The 19,579-nt window shown below is 35.3% G+C and overlaps 2 protein-coding genes across 4 annotated transcripts; both read left to right on the forward strand.

Annotated features, from left to right (window-relative positions):
* Positions 1-243: 243 nt before the first annotated feature.
* LOC111803494 (mRNA-capping enzyme-like) lies at positions 244-11,470 on the forward strand. 3 transcript variants are annotated; one of them, XM_023687924.1, is made up of 18 exons: positions 244-552; positions 900-1,125; positions 1,621-1,756; positions 2,073-2,224; positions 2,584-2,667; positions 2,770-2,832; positions 3,333-3,464; positions 3,601-3,807; positions 4,465-4,587; positions 5,664-5,713; positions 7,520-7,682; positions 7,775-7,912; positions 8,650-8,772; positions 8,852-8,950; positions 9,708-9,800; positions 9,883-9,967; positions 10,655-10,782; positions 10,866-11,470. In XM_023687924.1, exons 2-18 carry the CDS (start codon positions 1,009-1,011, stop codon positions 11,007-11,009), a joined length of 2,037 nt encoding a protein of 678 aa, XP_023543692.1. In that variant the 5' UTR covers positions 244-552; positions 900-1,008; the 3' UTR covers positions 11,010-11,470. The 3 variants fall into 3 exon arrangements, with proteins under 3 accessions (XP_023543692.1, XP_023543694.1, XP_023543695.1); XM_023687926.1 differs by having other exon boundaries at positions 244-412; XM_023687927.1 differs by having other exon boundaries at positions 245-552; positions 9,708-9,797.
* Positions 11,471-12,649: 1,179 nt separating this feature from the next.
* On the forward strand, positions 12,650-18,732 carry LOC111803846 (protein DEFECTIVE IN EXINE FORMATION 1-like). Its single transcript, XM_023688435.1, has 13 exons — positions 12,650-13,043; positions 13,278-13,388; positions 13,541-13,623; positions 13,794-13,911; positions 14,047-14,207; positions 14,313-14,857; positions 14,954-15,024; positions 15,340-15,596; positions 16,134-16,315; positions 17,252-17,535; positions 17,628-17,745; positions 17,811-17,993; positions 18,115-18,732. Exons 1-13 carry the CDS (start codon positions 12,904-12,906, stop codon positions 18,430-18,432), a joined length of 2,571 nt encoding a protein of 856 aa, XP_023544203.1. The 5' UTR covers positions 12,650-12,903; the 3' UTR covers positions 18,433-18,732.
* Positions 18,733-19,579: the final 847 nt, after the last annotated feature.

A 19,579-nucleotide genomic window follows, 5' to 3' on the forward strand; every position in this document is an offset into this window, starting at 1 on the left:
TTAATAATAATTTGATACTCAATGTATATTTATATTGTTTTGTTTAAATTTATTTTCAAAATAAAAATATTAAATTATAAATTTAATCATTAAAAAAAAATCAAATTTATAAAAAAACTATTTTTAAAAAAAATATAAATGTAAATGTTGTATACAACGAAACCCTAATTGAAAGTTTATAAATAAAACTCAATTTTTTTTAATTGATTAATTAAAATTTAAAAGTTGCTCCTCTCTCTCTCTCTCTCTCTCTCTCTCTCTCTCTCTCTCGAAACATTGATTATTATCATCTTCCTTTCATTCCGTCTACTCTCTGTATTTTTTGCTTTCATTATTCTTTTTTCTTTCTTAGGGTTTCGAATGCGAATTATGTGAGTTTTTTCTACTTGGATTTTTCCTGCGACTGTTTAAGGTGAGAATATTTTTCGACTACGAGTTGGTGGATTCTTGATTTCCGAAGCCTACACCTTCCTCTTGCTTTCTTTATCCAAGCGCTGCTGGATCCTAGTTGTTTCGGCAGGGATTGGCAGTCGATTGCAATTTCCTGCCGAGGTTTGATTCTGTCTTTGTGTTGCCTTTTTCTTCATTTCGTACGATTTTTTATTCTTTTATTCTTATGTTCTTTCTAGATTTTTTTTTTTTTTNTTTTTTTTTTTTTTTTTTTTTTTTTTTTTTTTTTTTTTTTTTTTTTTTTTCCTTCTTCCGTTTCACGTTGGTCGTGTGCTCTCAATTTGGAGAATTGAGGCATCGAGAATTTGGGATTTTGTTTCTATTTAGGTTGTTTCATTTGATAGGGTTGTGGGTTACGTACTACGAGTAATGCGGTTCATATTTTTACTTGGGAAACCGGTAGTCGAAATGGTTTTAATTTTGTGTTGTTTGGGGTTTTTGACTTGCAGGGTTGTGCTTAGTATTGGGTTTACTAGTGAAGTTTGTGACTCTGCTGTGTTTGAGGAATTGTGAGGTTTGGAGTAAATGTTGGTTTGTGGACGTTGAGTGATTGTCTACATGGACTTAAATGCCTCGCCGGTGCCTGAAGAGGACGAAGAGACGTTTGATAGACATGAAGTGGCGTATAGTGCTCCAGAGGATCATATAGAGACTGGTGCCAGTATTGCACGGCGGGTATGTGCGTTTCTGCCCTGTGTTTTTTTTTTTAAACTAGAAACGTGAACTTTCATTATCGAGAATGGTGGTGCGAAAGAGGGAGGATTTCTGCGAAGATTCTGTTTTAACTTCCTATCTTTTATTTCTTTTTTGGACACCTCATTAGAATTGTTTATATGGAGTAGCGGATAAAGGGAAAATCTCATCTTGGTTTTCTATGCTCTCTAGTAAGATTTGATACTCGGGGGTACTTTTTTTTTTTTTGGCTAGGCCAGCTCACGTTAAGAAAAATGGAAGAATATAGCAATACAAAAAAAAAAAAANAAAAAAAAAAAAAAAAAAAAAAAGAAAAGAAAAGAAAAAGAGATTTATGGACAGTTGAAAGAGGAAGCTTAGTCTTTTTGTAAGTGCACCAGTGTATTGTACTTCATGAAATCAAGCAGTATTCATGCATATACATTGATACCTGGACGTGAAGTACAGCTTGATTGTGCATCCATTTGTTTGTGTTAGGAACGAGAAGAAAGAAAAAGGCGGCTGAAAAGAGATCGCTCTATTGAGAGACCGGTGCATGAATACCAACAGCCGGCACGGGATCAGTCTTACCCTGCTAAAAACCAAAAAACTGTTAGAAGCAGGCTTCCTCCAGGTGAGGCTCTTAGTTTTTGGTTTCTATCATTTTCCTTCTTTTTACTCATACTTTAAGATTTACGAAAGGTTATGGTTCCTTTGCATGTACCTGGTTGTAAATATTTCAGTTTTCAAATGATCAAATAAGAGCAGGTTCACGAAAGGTTTACAGTTCCATTTATTTTTTCTGATCTTTTTCACCTAAATATTTGAGGCTTTAAGTTGAGTGCTAATGCTAAAACGTAGACCATGTAAAGCAAACATTCTTTTCTAGAAACTTTCTTTTCTATGCTTTATGCTTTAACCATTTTTGTTTACCACTCTTTTACTTGCAGGTTGGTTGGATTGCCCTGCTTTTGGTCAAGAAATATGTTGCATGATTCCTTCCAAAGTTCCTCTGGGCGACACCTTCAGTGATTGTGTAGCACCTGGTAAAAGATATGCATTTAAGCAAGCGATCCATCAGCAGAGAGTTTGGGGGAGAAAAGTAAGCCTCTGTCTCTCACACTCCTCGCTCAAACACATGCACGCATTAAAAAAAAAAAAAAAAAAACNNCATTAAAAAAAAAAAAAAAAAACCAGAGAGAGAGAAAAGTGCAATTATTTATTTATCTTTTTTTTGATATAGGGATGTAGCTTCTTAATCTTTAACTTGTTTTCCATTCCATTAATAAGAAATAAAGTATTCATTAAAAATAGTAGCATAAAGAAAACAAAGAAATCTCTTTGGCCAGTTGTTCTCATGCACATGGAGAACCAAAGAACAAAATATGTTAATAAAGAATTTCTTATTCTTGCTCATTTTACCAAGTTGAAATAACAGATTATTTTGAACTAAACTTTCAGCTCGGTTTGGTGATTGATTTGACAAATTCTTATCGTTATTATACAACGACAGATTTGAATAAAGAGGGTATCAAGTATGTTAAGGTGAGCCTTGGAATATGGCATGTTATCTTAGTTGTACTTTTTAATTGTTGGTATTGAACTTTTCTTATTTTCTGTGATATTCGTTCTTCTTGTTGGGGGAAGATTCCTTGCAAGGGGAGGGATTCTGTACCTGACAACAAGTCGGTCAATATGTTCGTTTACGAGGTTCGTACCATTTTTTTCACCGGGAATCTTTTTCCATTTTATTAGAAGTGCTTTCATGCATCAGATTTTGAGTGGAAGGGTCAAGGGATTGGCCTTTGTTTTATCTTTTTTTTTCTTGGAATATTGGGTACGACGGGAAATTAAGAACTGAATAATATCATTACTCGTTTTGGGTGTTATACTGTCTAGCTACTGTATCAATCTGGGCTTCTTTGATCTACCAAATTTCTAACTTATTGTCCATTGAATTCCTTAATCAGCAGCTTTTGTGTCCTGGCAATGCACATTAGGTCTTAGAATACATTCTCTACTGTATCTGTTTGATTTGGGAAAAAAAAAGTGTGTTGGTATGTCCGCACACATACACACAGTTACATGTTTTCATTATTTGTGCATGTGTGGACTTGTTTACTTTTTACTTGTTCAGCTGAGGAACTGAGAAGATTGTTGAGCCTGAACAGCCGAACATGCGTTAATTATTATCTTTTTTTTTTTCCCAGGTCAGTCAGTTTATTTCTCGTCAGAAACACTCAAAGAAGTATATTCTTGTCCATTGCACGCATGGCCATAATCGCACTGGATATATGATCATAAATTATCTTGCGCGTGCACTATCCATTTCTGTTACCCAGGTTAGTAAGTCCACCTATAAAATGATTCAAGTGTCATGATCATTTCTTGGTTTATCTTCGTTCATCTCATTGATTCATCTCTCATTTCGATTTGCTACCCCTTGAGAGGGGACATTGGATTATCCTTGTTGCACAGGCTCTTAAAATGTTTTCCGATGCACGTCCTCCTGGAATTTACAAGCCAGATTACATTGATGCATTATATGCCTTCTATCATGAAAAAAAACCTGAATTGGTTGTTTACCCACCCACACCTGAGTGGAAGAGATCCTCAGATCTTGATCTTAATGGTGAAGCAGTTCCGGATGATGACGATGATGGAGGTTCTGCTGCTCCTTTGAATGTATGCAATATTCATAGAGTACTCGTTCTTATCAATATTTCAATTTCTTCCTATTAATGGGTTAGATACGTAAGAAGTGTACACAATCATGTGTTCTTTCATTTTTTCTCAAGAAAGAGGGGTTATTAAAAAAGAAATATATGGACTCTTTGTACTTCATTGTCTTTTCAAGTAAGAAATGAAATCATACTTGCTTGCAGCTTCAAAGACTAAGAGCACATGAAAGGAAGTATCTTTTTGCCTTAAGCCTCATGGGATCTTAGTTAGACTGCACATGGAATCCACCCAGGACTCCACTTTGTTCAATTTCTTTTTGTTAATTCTTGCATTAGGTTCCATTCTACTCATTCACACACTTGCACTCAGCGTGCTAGTTCTTGGAAAGATGGGAATTAAGACCTGGTACATTACATTCTCATGTCCCATGCTCTAGACCAATATGCTACTTTCTATAGTTTTTCTTGAACCCTCTCTGGCAAGGACTAAAAGAACTAGTTCATTAGAATTGTCGGGTTGCAGAACAAAGTCTTTTTCTGTCGACAGAAATGAAGGGTTTTGTTCATAAGAGAATTACAAAATAGGAGGACCAATTCAGATCTATTAATTAGTCTTTGGATGTAGCTTATTTGATTCTTTTTTTTCTTGGTTGTTTTCAAGGAAAATCATGATGATGCTGCTCAAGTGATGACAAATGATGATATATTGGGTGATGAGATACCTGAGGACCAAGAACGTGCTTTTAAACACTTCTGCTATCAAATGCTTAAAATGAATGCGGGAGTATGCTCTCTAATCCTTTTCTTCTTCTTATGTGTCTGCACTTTTATATCAGAATATAGACAAGATAATCCATGGTTTCACGTCTTCCTTAATGGAACCTAAGACATTATTCCATCTATATTCGCACAAGATCGCTGGGCATTTTTATATGGGGTGAATTGTTTTGTCTTCACTTTTCATTTTGCCTTTTTTTTTTTTTAATGATAATAATAATAATTATTATTTTTTACTTGCTAGGCGATCATGAAATTTTATACTTAAACCATCTATTTTCAAAGTACCACTAAAATTTGGAATATATGTGTGTGTGTGTGTGTATTACAACCATTATTTATTTATTAAGAAAAGGTTAAATTACAAGTTTAGTCCTTCAACTTTGAGATTTGTGTCTATTTGGTCTCTAGATTTTCAAAAATGTCTAATAGGTCCCAAATTTTTAATTGTGTTTATAGGTTCATGAACATTCAAGTTTGCATCTGATCGGTCTTAGAAAAATTCAAAATTCTTAAAAGTTAATTGATCTGTTATATATAAATTTGAATTTTATGTCTAATGGAACCCTAAACTTTTGTATCTAATAGATCCATAAATTTTACAAAAGTTTAAAGCTCAGAGACTAAATTAGTAGTTTTGTTTGTTCATGGATCAAATAGACACAAACCAAAGTTCAAGAATAAATTTTTAATTCAACCTACAAATGATCTTTTAGTTGGAAGCATAGGACTTATTTGGTAGGCATGGAATGTACTTTATACTTATTTGGTAGCCATGGAATATATTTTATACTTCGTATAATTTTTTGCTGTCCTATTCTTTTTATATTCATCGTTTAAAAACGAGAAGGATGAATGATCATCTGAGTTTTCAAATAGGACAATAAAATTTGTTCAGTTTGAACTTATTGCTGAGGCCAACATGCGTGAGTCTATGCAACACTATTGCATAAAAGATTGTAGTTGAAATTTATGCATAAGATACGTTATGTAGTTGAAGCATTTGCATGTGTAGATTGCAGATGTAGCCCCCTTTTGTGTTGCTTGTATTTGATTCAATGTTTTAACTATTTTATTTTACAGGCAAGAGCGAATTTGCAATTTCCTGGGTCGCATCCTGTGTCTCTTAACAGGTCATGTTGCATTAAATTTTCCTTCATTTATGATATTTTCCTAAATTAATTAATTCCACTTCTAAATGCCTTTGGGCTTCCTGTGCCAATCTATGTGTCATGAATCCGGAGCCCTTTTTTGGCTTTTTGTTAGTAACTTTTTAAAGAACTTATTTTCTTCTAATTTTGTTGTTTACATTCATAGTTTTACTACAATGAACGATTAACTTGAAAATCTATACGTATGCATCATAGCATTTAGATACCCCAGTTGCATATTTGCGATAGGGGGTTATGATAGTTCTCTTGTTAGTAGGGGTTGTCTTGTTTCAAAGAAACTACACTACTAAAAGGTGGGGCCAAAGTTTTTATCATGTTTTTCCTCCGCCAAAGTTTGATTGGTGTTGGTACTTGTGGAAAGGCTGGCAGGATTTCAGTTTTCATGAGAGCGATGCTATTTTGGTAAAAAAATTGAATTAGAGACCTTTGGAGATTTATCTAGGAGGAAAATGGTTTGTTGGGAACTATAGATGAGTTCGATGAAAATGTGGAAGAGGGTCTGACTAAAGTCGAGAAAGATTCAGGGGAGGTTTTTGAGAAAGCACCTTGATCATGTAATCTATAGTGAAAATGAAAGATGGCGGCAGAACTCGAAGTCATTGGATTGAAGGGGAAAAAAAAAAAAAACTCACCGACAAGGAGGTCAAGAAATCATGGTTTTTCTTCCTTATTAAATTTTTGTTTTTGTTCCTCATAAAGCAAAGTCGTTGGATGGAGGGGAAAAACTTAACTTTGTTTGTTTTTGTGGCACCGATTAGGAGCCAAAGAAATCATGGTTTTTCTTCTTTGATAAATCTTGGTTTTCATACCTTACCCTTTGATTAGATAGGGAGTTGGTAAATGACTCTTTACTTTCTGGATGAAGGCTCCTCATATTATACTCTACAAGCAAGGGGGCTGTTTTCGTAGAGGCAAATATGCCGTCTCTGATTTTTGGACTGCTTTTAATAAAAGAAAGATTCTGGGTGCTGTTTTCATAGCCAATTAGGTTACTGAGAATTGGAATAGAAAAGACAAGAAGGGTTGAATGCCAGATAATTGATTAGAAAAAGCTTGGCCGGTGGTCACTCTCTATGCTTCCAATAACAACCCACGGTTAAGGTTTTCAAGTAATGTGCATTCTACTTCCTCTGCAGTCCTCCATGTGACTGTCAGGGTTACGCTTCAGGTTTGCTACCTGCTGAACTCAACTGCAGATGAACTGAACACTTTGTGATCCTGATGCTATAGTTCCGATCTGAACATTGAGATGGTTATTTATAGATTCATTTCTTTTTTTGTTAGGGAAGGGGGGAGCGTTTGAGCTATATTCTTAACTCAGAAAAGATTTTGTTACGTTATTATAGTTTGGAACCCCTATTGCAATTTAAGAGTTCTGACTATTGCAAACCTTTGTGTTTTGATTTGTATGTTTAGTTGTAGAGGAATAATTTCTTTTATTCTCAACAATATTGAATAAAGAACTTCTAGAGTAATATAGAGATTTAGCATTCTTTCTCGTTTTTAAAAGCTGCCACCGCCTCTTATTCACTTTTGTGCTTAAATATTGGAAACCCTTTCTCTATAGTCTTCTTCGCTCCTTTGCTATGGTGGAGACATCGCACTCAGTCTTTTGGTAATGCAAATTCTTCTTACCCTGAAAAAGTAACGCAAGCAATTGAGCGATCATTCCTGCACTCCCTCTGATTATATGTTCTTATTGATTTAGTTTTCTATTTAAATTTAGCCTCATGATATTGAGTTCTATTTTATATTTATGGTATGCAGAGAGAATCTTCAACTGCTAAGGCAACGCTATTATTATGCCACGTGGAAAGCTGATGGAACAAGATATATGATGCTAATAACCATGGATGGATGCTACTTGATTGACAGGGGTTTTAAATTTAGAAGAGTCCAAATGAGATTTCCGTACAGAAATGCAAATGATGTATGTTAGCCCAATCCTTCACTGGAGATCTATTTACTTGTATAATTGTATGTGCATCCAACCTGATATACGTTGTTCATTTTGGCTTCAAGGGCCTAGTTGAGAAGATTCACAACTACACACTCCTTGATGGAGAAATGATCATTGACACTCTGCCGGACTCACAGAAGCAAGAGAGAAGATATCTTATATATGATATGATGGCAATTAATCATGTTTCAGTCACTGAGGTTTGATTTATATTTTTGTTAGTGATCCTTATGGATGAAACTTTATGCTCTTAATATAGTTAACTCCCCCCCGGAAAAAAAAAAGTTGCTTGAATTAAAGTGGACATGTTAATTGTGCATGCGTGTGTTTTAATCTTATTTATTTAATGTTTTGGGTTTTTGCCACCTCTATTGCATTGCACAACTTGCAGGACTATTGTGTTTACAAACTTAACCATGCTTTTGAGGGCTCGATTCTTCAGTTCAATTCTAGCTAAATAATCAATTTAGAGACCCGAGTTCCTTTTGCGGTCTCGAGGGTGGAACACCTTATTTTTTCTTGTGTTTGTTCTTAGTTCTTCTTCCACACCAATAAAATATTTATTTCTTTGAAGAAAAATCCCAGCATAATCTGATTAGTGTTAGGAATTGGGCCTTGGTAGGTTGATCTTTTCCTTCCTGTATTTTGACCTGACCTTGAATATGTCATATTCTATCGAGATCTCTTAATTCATGTACGCAACTACGCACCTATTGCTACCATTCAAGATGCACTTGGTAATATCTATTTGAGAATGTTTAGCGGTATTTAAATTTTTGGTTTGGATGGTCATTGGCTGACCTTATATAGAACTGCCTCTTGACTGTTTGGTCATATTTTCATTTTTTACAATTCATGCTGTTCAATTAATTGTGCATTTATCTTTTAGTGATAAGTTTTTCCATTTTATAGCTCTAATAGCTTGCCATTGCTGTAGCGTCCTTTCTATGAACGGTGGAAGATGCTTGAGAAAGAAGTGATCGAACCTCGTAATTACGAGCGCCAGAATATTTACCAGAGTAGGAACCCTCAGTATAGATATGACCTAGAGCCATTCAGGGTTTGTATCCATACTTTTCTTTTTATTTCTTTTCTTCTGGCTGTGGCTATCTGATTCAACATAAATAAATACTCATTAGGTGAGGAGGAAAGACTTTTGGTTGCTCTCCACAGTTACCAAACTTTTGAAGGAGTTCATACCGAGGCTTTCACATGATGCCGATGGTCTAATATTTCAGGTAGTTGAATTTTTAGTAAATAAAATATGAATAGATACCTTTTGCACTTTTGATAGGATTTGAGTTATCTTTTATTCCAGGAAACTTGGTTTCTTCTGTTAGAAATATTGTCTAAGATACACAATCATAGTATAATTACCCATAAGGAAATATGATACTAAGTATGGGCCTATAATTTCTTGTAAATTTGTGACATCTCTTTTTATTAGCATTGTTTCTCTCTGCTTTTAAATATTGCATCTTACACTGTCGTTTGTTTGGGTCTGAGATTGTGGAAGTTTACGTTTTAGGGAAACCATCCATTTATTCCTTTTATTCATAAATCAATTTTAACATTATTCTTTTTCCAAAACACTACCAAATAGCATGAAAAATTATCATATAATTATTTTTTAAATAAGTAATGAAAAATAGAGGAAGAAGAGAAGATGAAAAATGCCCATATGAAAGAAAAAACTCCTGATTCAAATATTTTCCTGGAATATTGCATTAATCTTTATATTTGAAGAAGTCTTAGACGTGAAAGTTGTGCATTAATGATTTTGAAGCAGAAGCACAGAGTCCTAATGATAGGTCAAAATTGATTCCCTTACGAAAGTTTAGGGTGTTAATTAATACGTTTATTAATTTAGAGCTTTAATTAATTTAATTTGGGAAGTTTAGTGTATAAATTGATATTTTTCTACATTTTTTTTTTTTTGGAAATTTGTTATCATCATTTATTGGGGTGAAATAGTTTTTTATTTTTCTTTTCTAGGGGTGGGATGATGCTTATGTTCCTCGAACTCATGAGGGTCTTTTAAAGTGGAAATATCCAGAAATGAATTCAGTCGACTTCCTTTTCGAGGTTGTAAGTAATTTCTTTAGCATTGAATTTGATTGCTGCTGCCGAAGTTGATGCTGAAGTAATTTGAAGTTAATTGTCTGGACAGATGGGGGACGATGATTCTCAGACGCTTATTTTGTTCGAACGAGGAAAGAGGAAAACAATGGAAGGAAATAGGGTTAAGTTCAAAGGTTGATGCAAATAGTTTCTGCCCTCTTACTTCATATTCTTTAGTCTTCTCTTTGCACTATTATCAGTTAAATCATTCTTAATAATCTATCTTTTATTTGCTACTATGAACTCTTACATCCCATGTGCACAAGTGCAAAATTTTTGTGAAGGAAATATCATCTTGATCGTCCAGGACTGTGGTATGATGTTAATTTACTTCTGTGGTTTAGTCATCTTTGTATTTAAAATTGCTGGTTAAGTTAGTTCATTAATTCTTTAGGGGCTTGTAGATCGAATAAAGTATTAAATTACCGTGCATGAAGAGAGTTTATTGAAAAGTTTCTGAGGGAGTGTCTTACTCGCCTTCCAAGTTGAACCTGATGTATTCTGTTTATGAGTTCATGAATCCACATTTGTACTCGTTTGTATATAGATGCTACCGCGGTTATGTAGCAGAATGCTGGGGCCTTGATAACTACAATCTCTTGCATATGTGGCTCATTCTGGCTGTATCTATCTTTATCAACCTTTACCCTCAATGTTTCATTATCTATGCCAAAATTCCTGGATAACTAGGTGGTCATTGGTTTAAAATCTTTGGGTTTGTTGAATGAGATTCTACTTTTGACTGCAAATATTTTATAGACCGAATAATATATAGTTCTTCAGTGTATATTATTTTAGGTCTCATTTTGAAACTTTTGCAGATGGCGATCCCTCCTTCTATTCAGGAAAGATTGTTGAGTGCTCTTGGGATTCTGATGAACGAGTATGGGTCTGCATGCGTATCAGGACAGACAAAACAACTCCTAATGATTTCAATACATATAGAAAGGTTCTTTTCCTACCAATTTGATATGCCGTTTTGCTGAGAGTTCCAAACCTGCGTCTATTAATATTTCTCGACGTTTGAAATAGGTTATGCGGAGCATTAAAGACAACATCACGGAGGAGGATTTGTTGAAGGAAATTCATGAGATCATACGCTTGCCTATGTATGCTGATAGGATAAGGAATGATAGTAAAGCAGCCCAACATACGAATTCAACACGACGGAGGTGATGATAGCTAGACGATGCGATGCACAAATACAGAAATTAGGTAATCTTTGGACGAGATGCTCAAAAGGAGTTCCTACAGGATGTTCGCCATAGCTTTGCCTTGTTGCTATTGTCGTGTGTGCAGCTGGCGTGTGTATGATCATCCAGTCATTGCACTTTATAGATGTTTTCAGTTAGAGCTTTGAAATCCATTTTTTTTTTCTTCTAGTTTTCCAGGTGAAGAGATGTAGGATTAGGATCATCATCGTGTATATTAGTAATTTGATTTTCGATATTTAGCAATTGCGGTAGGCAGCAAGCAACTCTTAGGTAGTTCTTTTTAAAAGTAAATCTGAGCCAAGTTTTTATAGCTAGCCTTTTCATTTTACTGTTGTGAATAACCTTTACTCTTTCTTTCTGTTTTGTCCTCTGTCTTTCTGTTCTTGAGATGAGAAATAAGAACACGACCTGGATATTGTTCGACGTCTTGTTTGCTTCGATTACCATTTCTGCTGAAACATAGTCGAAAAAATGGGGTTTCTACTCGAACTGAAAATACGAACTCCATTCATATGTTTGAGGTTGTTTCCAACCGAACAGGTATGTTTTTATTAATATGATAGATAGATGATATGGAAGGAATAATTTTCATTTGAAGATGATAATTCCATCTAGTTTTTTATTTAGTTTGGATTTTGCCATCAGAATTGAAAATGTTCCAATTCTTCTATAGAACATATGAAAGTTCATTTGGTAAAATCTTACATCCTTGTAAAAAATGTAGGATCTCACAATTGGCTCTGAATGGAGGCTGCTTGGCATTCCTCTCTCTAATTGATGTAAGATCTCATAATTCATCCTCTTCAGGGCCTAACATCTAACACTCTCGTTTTCAACCGATGTAGGATCTTACAATTCACCCATTTCGAGGTCCAATGTCTTCACTGGCACACCGTTCAGTACCTAATTCTAATACCATTTGTAACATCTTAGACCTACTACTAGAAGACGTCTTCACTGGCACATTGCTCATAACATCTCAGGCCCATCACTAGAAGATATTGTTTGCTTTGACCCGTTACGTATAGTCATCATAATTTTAAAACGTATTTGCTACAGAAAAGTTTCCACACTTTTATAAAAAAAAAATATTTAGTTCCCCATCATATTAGAAAATAATAACTTTTCCCTACCCTGAAGTTAAAAATAAATAAAGAAAGAACCTGCCATAAAAAAAATGAATATTTAAATACAAAAACTTAATTCTTGCCTCAATTATAATTGTTGAACTAAATAATGAAAATTATCAAATCCCAAATAATAATTTTACCAATTTAAATTATAATCTTATATAAAGAATCAAATCTAGAATATTTATTAATGATTTAAAATTAGGTCAAAATACTCTAATAAAATTATTAAAGTAATAAGAAAATTATCATATAATTATCTCTAAATAAATACACAAAAAATCATACCTACAATCTAGTTTCTAATATTTTTCTCTCATTTACATCAATTAATACATTTAAATAAGCATTAATAATTTTTAAACTAAAATTTAATAGATTTATCAAAGTAAATTTTAAATGAATATAATTATTAATTTAAGGTATAAAATTTGTTTAAAGGTATTAATTTCAATAAACCAGACAAATTTGATAGAATAGTCAACATTTTTTCGTTCCAAAATCTTTTCGTTTCAGACTCGCAGCGGAAAGACGCCACTGCAGTTGGATTAAGCAGATCCCTCTTGGGGTTTAAGGCAATTTGCTGTTGTTGGCTCTGCGTTTTCAATTTGCAGAGTCTCGATAGCGCGTTCCTCAGGGGCTTCGTTCCCTAAATTGCATTGATCTCTGCCTCGAATTTGAGTATTCGATTCTTCCTGTTGTTCGTAAGGCTACGGTGGCGGCCACATGAAATTCTCGGGGATTTCAGCTCTTTTTATTTGTTTAATTCTCTTTGCTCCGTCGAATTTGATTCACGGTGACGAGGCCAAGAAAAACAAATTTCGTGAACGAGTAGCCACGGATGATGCCCTTGGATACCCTGAGATGTAAGTTTTGTATCGTTGTTTAATCGTTTCTTTTCCGTCTCTGTGACCTGCAGTTAGTCTGGTTATTTATTTTGATTTTTTTCCCATTGGATTGTGAGCTCAAATTGCAATCGAGATTTTTGGTTTTCGTTTGGTTCAAGTGCTTCGGTTGCTGTAAAACTGGCTGGATGTTTTTGGGGAAACGATTCGTATTTTTCCAAAGATTGACTTTTTAATCTTCTGATCTTTCATTAGAGATGAGGATGCTTTGTTGAATACACAATGCCCAAAGAATTTGGAGCTACGATGGCAAACGGAAGTAAGTTCTAGCGTGTATGCTACCCCCTTGATCGCTGATATTAACAGGTATAGTAAGCCCCTCACTAGTACGTTCCTTATGGCATGGAGATTAACCAATGTGTAAAGGATTCCTCGGAGTTCTAATGCTATCATAATTACACTTGGGGTGCAACCTCTTTTTACTTCAACTTCATTTTTCTAGTTTATTTATTTTACAGTGATGGGAAGCTTGAGATAGTGGTTCCATCTTTTGTTCACTACCTTGAAGTTTTAGAAGGTTCTGATGGAGATAAAATGCCAGGTAAAAGTTGTGGTAATTGTTTCGGGATTGCCAATTACTTAATAGTGTTGCATGCAAAAGGTCGAATTGTGAAAAATATTACGTTAGTATGGAAAGCTTTGGAGAGCATTAGTTGTGCTTTGTGTTTCTTTAAGGCAACCTATTAGTCAAAATTATGCATTTTCTATTAGGGTGGCCTGCTTTCCATCAGTCAACTGTGCACGCTAGTCCTCTTCTATATGATATAGACAAAGATGGTGTGAGGGAAATAGCTTTGGCCACATACAATGGAGAAGTACTCTTTTTCAGGTGCTTATCTTTGCCTCCTTCCACACAAACTATCTCTTACCTTTTCTACAGTTCAGTCTTAAAAAGATGCTATACATATAGGTATATACATTCTTCTTTTTAATATTTTCCCCTAAAAATATCAATTGTTGTTAGGGTGTCAGGATATCTGATGACAGATAAGTTAGAGATACCACGTCGCCGTGTGCGCAAGAATTGGTATGTGAGTCTAAATCCAGATCCAGTGGACCGATCTCATCCAGATGTTCATGATGAACAACTTATCACAGAAGCAATGAATTCAAAATCAACGTCTCGTAAGTATATCTCATCCCTTTGATTATTAGTCTGCGATGAAAGGAATATCCAGAATCTCATGAGATGAGACGACTGACATCACAGTTTATATATTGTCCCTGTAGAAACAAACGGAAGTGTTCCAGAGTTAAACCATACAACCCAGACCTTGATGAATGGAAGTGTGACTGAACTAAATACTTCGGCTACCATACCAAATCAAATGTTGAATGTTTCAGATACCATGAATAACAGTAAGGTGAATGACAGAAAAGTTGAACCAGATATTGTCCTGCCTACAAGCATGACCAATAATGCTTCTATGAATGTTACAACTGGAAATCTCGATGATAAGAATGCAACTGGGACGAGTAGAAGACTTTTGGAAGTTAATGACCCCAAACAATCTGAAGAAGATGGTTCTGGGTCCAACGCAAATGGTAGTGGAGATGAGCATGTTGCCACAGTTGAAAATGATGAACCTTTAGAAGCAGGGGCTGATCAATCATTTGAGATATTCCGTGAAAATGATGAACTTGCTGATGAGTATAATTATGACTATGATGATTATGTTGATGAATCCATGTGGGGAGATGAGGAGTGGACTGAAGATAAGCATGAAAAAGTGGAGGAATATGTGGATATTGACGCACATTTATTGTGCACTCCTGTAAGTTTAACTTTTATACTTCAAATGAAGTTCTGTGCCATTCCTTACTATTCTTGACTCATGGTAATGATCTTTGAATGGTACATAAATTTCCAGGTCATAGCTGACATAGACAATGATGGGGTATCTGAAATGATTGTAGCTGTTTCATACTTTTTTGATCACGAGTGAGTTCCCTTTGATGCTGTCTCGTGTCTTGATTCTTTCAGTTTCTCACACATTAGATAGTATTGATTAAGAAAATGAGGGAAAACAAATCAGGACTCTCTTATGTTTTATTTGAACTTAGTTTCTTTGTATGTATATTCAAATGTACTTGCATGTACTTCTTGCTGGGTTTTGGGGCATCAAGTACTTGGTATATTCACTTAAAATCTTTATAATGCTCTGGGAGTGAATAGACTGTCTACCCTTGTTGAGTGATGAATGTGTTTATTTTCACTTATTTTTTCGGTAAAATTGATGAGTCTCTATGATAATAGGTACTACGATAACCCAGAGCACAAGAAAGAATTGGGTGATCTTGATATTGGGAAATATGTAGCTGGTGCTATTGTTGTTTTCAATCTGGATACAAAGCAAGTGAAGTGGACAGCTGAACTAGACTTGAGCACAGATTCTGCAAACTTTCGTGCTTATATATATTCCTCCCCTACTGTCATTGATTTGGATGGTGATGGGAATCTGGATATTCTTGTTGGAACATCCTATGGCTTGTTCTATGTCTTGGATCATCAAGGTAATCTGATTCTGAATTCGGATTTTCTTGTTCTTATATGTGCAATCGTTTCTTCTTTGATTTTTGTTTCCTTTTATTATTATTATTATTTTCTGTTTTTTTTGTATTTAATACACTTTGCAAACTGGAGACGATTTAAATGATATCTTATCCTTGCTTGGCATTTTATCTTCTCAATAAATGGGGTAGAATTACTTGATTGAGATCTTGTACAAACATTCTTTCTTTGAGCCGTATTCTCATTCTACTTGCTTCTCAATCTTGCTTGAAGGTGATGTCTTGATGAGTACGGTCATACCTTCTGTAAGCTTTTACTGCGCAACTTCTTTCTCCTCCTTTTTAGGAGATAGCACTTACCTCTTGAATAGTGTACTAATGGTTCAGTACATTCTCTGTTATGTGCCCTTTGCCTTGCTGGTTTTCTCTTAGCAGTCATTGATTAAATTTGTTCACTCGTTCTTGAAATTTTAAACTTTTACATGAAATCTTCCATCCTAATTTCCTGAAATTAGAATCTTGATTGTGGTATTTGTGCAGGCAAGGTGAGAGAAAAATTTCCTCTTGAAATGGCTGATATTCAGGGAGCTGTTGTTGCAGCTGATATCAATGATGATGGAAAAATTGAACTTGTGACTGCTGATACACACGGAAATGTTGCTGCCTGGACTGCTAAGGGTGAAGAAATTTGGGAAAAGAATCTAAAGAGTCTTATACCGCAGGTGAATCACCTTCTGTTTCTTGCTAGTTACTCTCTGCATGAAAAGATGGCGTCAAGCTGCCTGTTTAAATTTATGCATGACCTAGGTTAAATTATGAATTATCTTGGAGGCTAACGCTTTATCAAAATGAGTTTCTTGCAAAATAATGGAGAATGTTTGGGTATGTGTTAAGAGTTGTGTCTTCTGTTTAATCGACCTTGAGGTGGTGTTCATTAAGGGAAAGTAGGGTTAGGACCGAAAAGTATTTAGATCTGGCATGCATTTTTCATGAGTTACAGTTATATCGTTTGCTGCTATACTCCGAGTTACTTTCATATCTAACTTTTCAGATTATGAAATTCTTTTCATTTGAATTAAAAAAATGAAGGAATTCATTTCATTTTTTGATGAGTTTGAGCTCTGTTTCAATCAATCATTGGCACATTGGCTTTTGTCAGCCACGCCATCAATCCTAGGTTCATGAGTTTTACTGCTGAGTGCTGACTGTTTATAGAAATTGAATGGAGATAGATGGCTTGTATTGAGATGAACATCTTTATCCAAATGCTCATACCAAAAGTTTATGTTGGGAAGCAACGTAGTTCATAGTAGTGCTTGTATTACTGCATTTCTGTAGTTGATAGAATAGAAAGCGCTGAAGCGATACAGAGAAATAAAATGATAATAACAGATCCTGTTGCCAGAGAGAGAGAGAGAGAGAGAGAGAGAGAGATCTTTGTGAAGTGAGTCTTATACTGGGTTACTGATCTGTAGTTGTGTGTCCGTACTGTAATTTGCAGACTTCGTGATTTAAGTACAGGTTAGCTGATATGATCTATCTCTTATTGATACAGATAAAATCCTGGAGATCTCTGTTTGTTGCGAAGTATCTGATAGTTTCTTTCCTAGGCCAGTATTTATCCACCATAGTTTTGATGCATATACTTATTTTCTCAGGGTCCCTCCATTGGCGATGTCGATGGGGATGGTCATACTGATGTGGTGGTACCAACAGTATCAGGAAACATATATGTTCTGAGTGGCAAAGATGGGTCATTTGTTCGTCCTTACCCCTATAGAACCCATGGAAGAGTGATGAATCAAATTCTTCTCGTTGATCTGAATAAACGTAATGACAAAAAGAAGGGACTTACTCTAGTCACATCATCATTTGATGGCTATTTGTATCTCATTGATGGACCTACATCCTGTGCCGATGTTATTGACATTGGCGAGACGTCGTAAGATATTCTCTAGAATCTATCGGTGTTGCGAACTTATATTCTTTTTGCTCTTCCTTCATCAGATATCTATGTTTTTTCGTCCATCACAGATATAGCATGGTTCTGGCTGACAATGTTGATGGTGGAGATGACCTTGATCTTATTGTCTCAACCATGAATGGGAATGTTTTCTGCTTTTCAACTCCTGCTCCTCACCATCCCCTCAAGGTATATATATGATGATCTGAATCTGCTTGCTGAACTTTTTGATAAACTTTTATTTATTTATTTAGGAATGGAGATCAACCAATCAAGGACGAAACAACGTTGCAACTCGGTACAACCGTGAAGGTGTTTTCATTTCACAGTCCTCTAGAACTTTCCGTGATGAGGAAGGCAAGAACTTCTGGGTCGAGATTGAGATTGTCGACCGTTACAGAAATCCATCTGGGACTCAAGCACCATATAACATCACTGTAATTCGATCCTAACCTCCATGCTTTTATTTTCAAGATTTGCCTTTGCAGTTGTTCTTTAAGAATCTACTCATTCTTTTTGGAATTGTGATTTTGATCTGAATATCACTAAAACTTGCAGACAACCTTGATGGTTCCTGGCAATTACCAGGGAGAGAGGAAAATAAAACAAAACCAGATCTTCAAAGAACCAGGCAAATATAGGATCAAACTTCCAACCGTCAGTGTTAGAACCACAGGCACTGTTTTGGTGGAGATGGTTGACAAGAATGGACTCTATTTTTCAGATGAGTTCTCCCTCACATTCCACATGTATTATTATAAGCTTCTGAAGTGGCTTCTCGTCCTCCCCATGCTTGGAATGTTTGGTGTACTCATGATCCTTCGCCCGCAAGAGCCCGTTCCATTGCCATCGTTTTCCCGGAACACTAACCTATGATCGATGCCCCATACGAAATGCAGAGACAGATTAACATGAATGAAAAAGGTATCCCTGAACCGTGAGCTGGACGATGCACAAATTTTTGCAATACATGTGTTTAGTGTTGATTGTGCATCTAATCTTCCGAATCACCGAACTATTGAAATTTTTATGGAGTTGGTGGGGTTTTTTTTTGTTTTTTTTTTCATGAACATATATCTGGAAGGTAGACAATCAGAAAGTGTTGCAAGATCATGAAGATCAAACGAATTAAGTAGTCGAAACGTTGATATTTATGTACAATCTGTCTCTTCTCCTGCCCTGTACTTCATGCCATTGTTTGAATCGCAAAAACGCGTGGATGTTTGAAAAACTTCGGTCTTTAACGTCACAGATTCTTGAGATCTTATGGGAGCATCCTGTTATGTAAGCAGCAGAGACATGCTTATGAGACCTCCCATCCAACAATATGTTGGTATTTATGATAGAAAATACTTGTTGGCCGTTTGATCCAAGTGCTTTGAAAGGGTACTTTGAAGCGTCGAGTCGTCTATTCAACTATGGGGTCGTCTATTCAACTATGGGTGTACATCGTCTATTCAACTATGGGTGTACAAAGAACACGGCAATCTGAACCGACTCAACCCGAATTATAAGGGTTGGGTTGGATTCGCATTTCGGTTGAGTTGCCTTCATTTTTCTAAATCCAAATATATTTTGTTTGGATCTCAGGTTCATTGGACTTAACTTTTGGTCGGGTGACCCGACCCGAACCAAACCAAATTTTATAAAAAGATATCTTAAACCAAAACTTTGGATTGACCCGAACCAAACCAAACTAACCCTCTATTTTTTTTTTTTTAACCAAACCAAAAAATTTGGGGTTGAGTTTGGTTATCTGAACTTTTAGGTTGGTCTAAAAGGATCCCTCAACCCAACTCAATTCGAACTATAAACACCCCTATATTCAACCAGATAAATTTATTGTATCCGATGTCTTGAGAGTGTTATCCGTAATGCTCCGGTAGATGTTAGCTACAATAATAAATAATTAAAATAGACCACAAAAACCAAATAATTTTTTTTTTTTTTTGAAGCTCCTACACCAATATTGTATATATATATATTAATAGAAACGGCCTACTTAAGCGGGACCCAGTTGTCC

This window comes from Cucurbita pepo, chromosome LG10 (genome assembly GCF_002806865.2).
Source record: "Cucurbita pepo subsp. pepo cultivar mu-cu-16 chromosome LG10, ASM280686v2, whole genome shotgun sequence".
In the NCBI taxonomy this organism is placed as follows: Eukaryota; Viridiplantae; Streptophyta; class Magnoliopsida; order Cucurbitales; family Cucurbitaceae; genus Cucurbita; species Cucurbita pepo.

Coding starts and splice junctions, on each gene's coding strand:
- LOC111803494 (XM_023687924.1), top strand. CDS start 1,009: ATGGACTTAAATGCCTCGCCGGTGCCTGAAGAGGACGAAGAGACGTTT. Junction 1,126..1,620: donor GTGCCAGTATTGCACGGCGG/GTATGTGCGTTT, acceptor TGTTTGTGTTAG/GAACGAGAAGAAAGAAAAAG. Junction 8,951..9,707: donor CCGATGGTCTAATATTTCAG/GTAGTTGAATTT, acceptor TTTCTTTTCTAG/GGGTGGGATGATGCTTATGT.
- LOC111803846 (XM_023688435.1), top strand. CDS start 12,904: ATGAAATTCTCGGGGATTTCAGCTCTTTTTATTTGTTTAATTCTCTTT. Junction 15,025..15,339: donor TCATACTTTTTTGATCACGA/GTGAGTTCCCTT, acceptor CTATGATAATAG/GTACTACGATAACCCAGAGC. Junction 16,316..17,251: donor TAAAGAGTCTTATACCGCAG/GTGAATCACCTT, acceptor TTATTTTCTCAG/GGTCCCTCCATTGGCGATGT.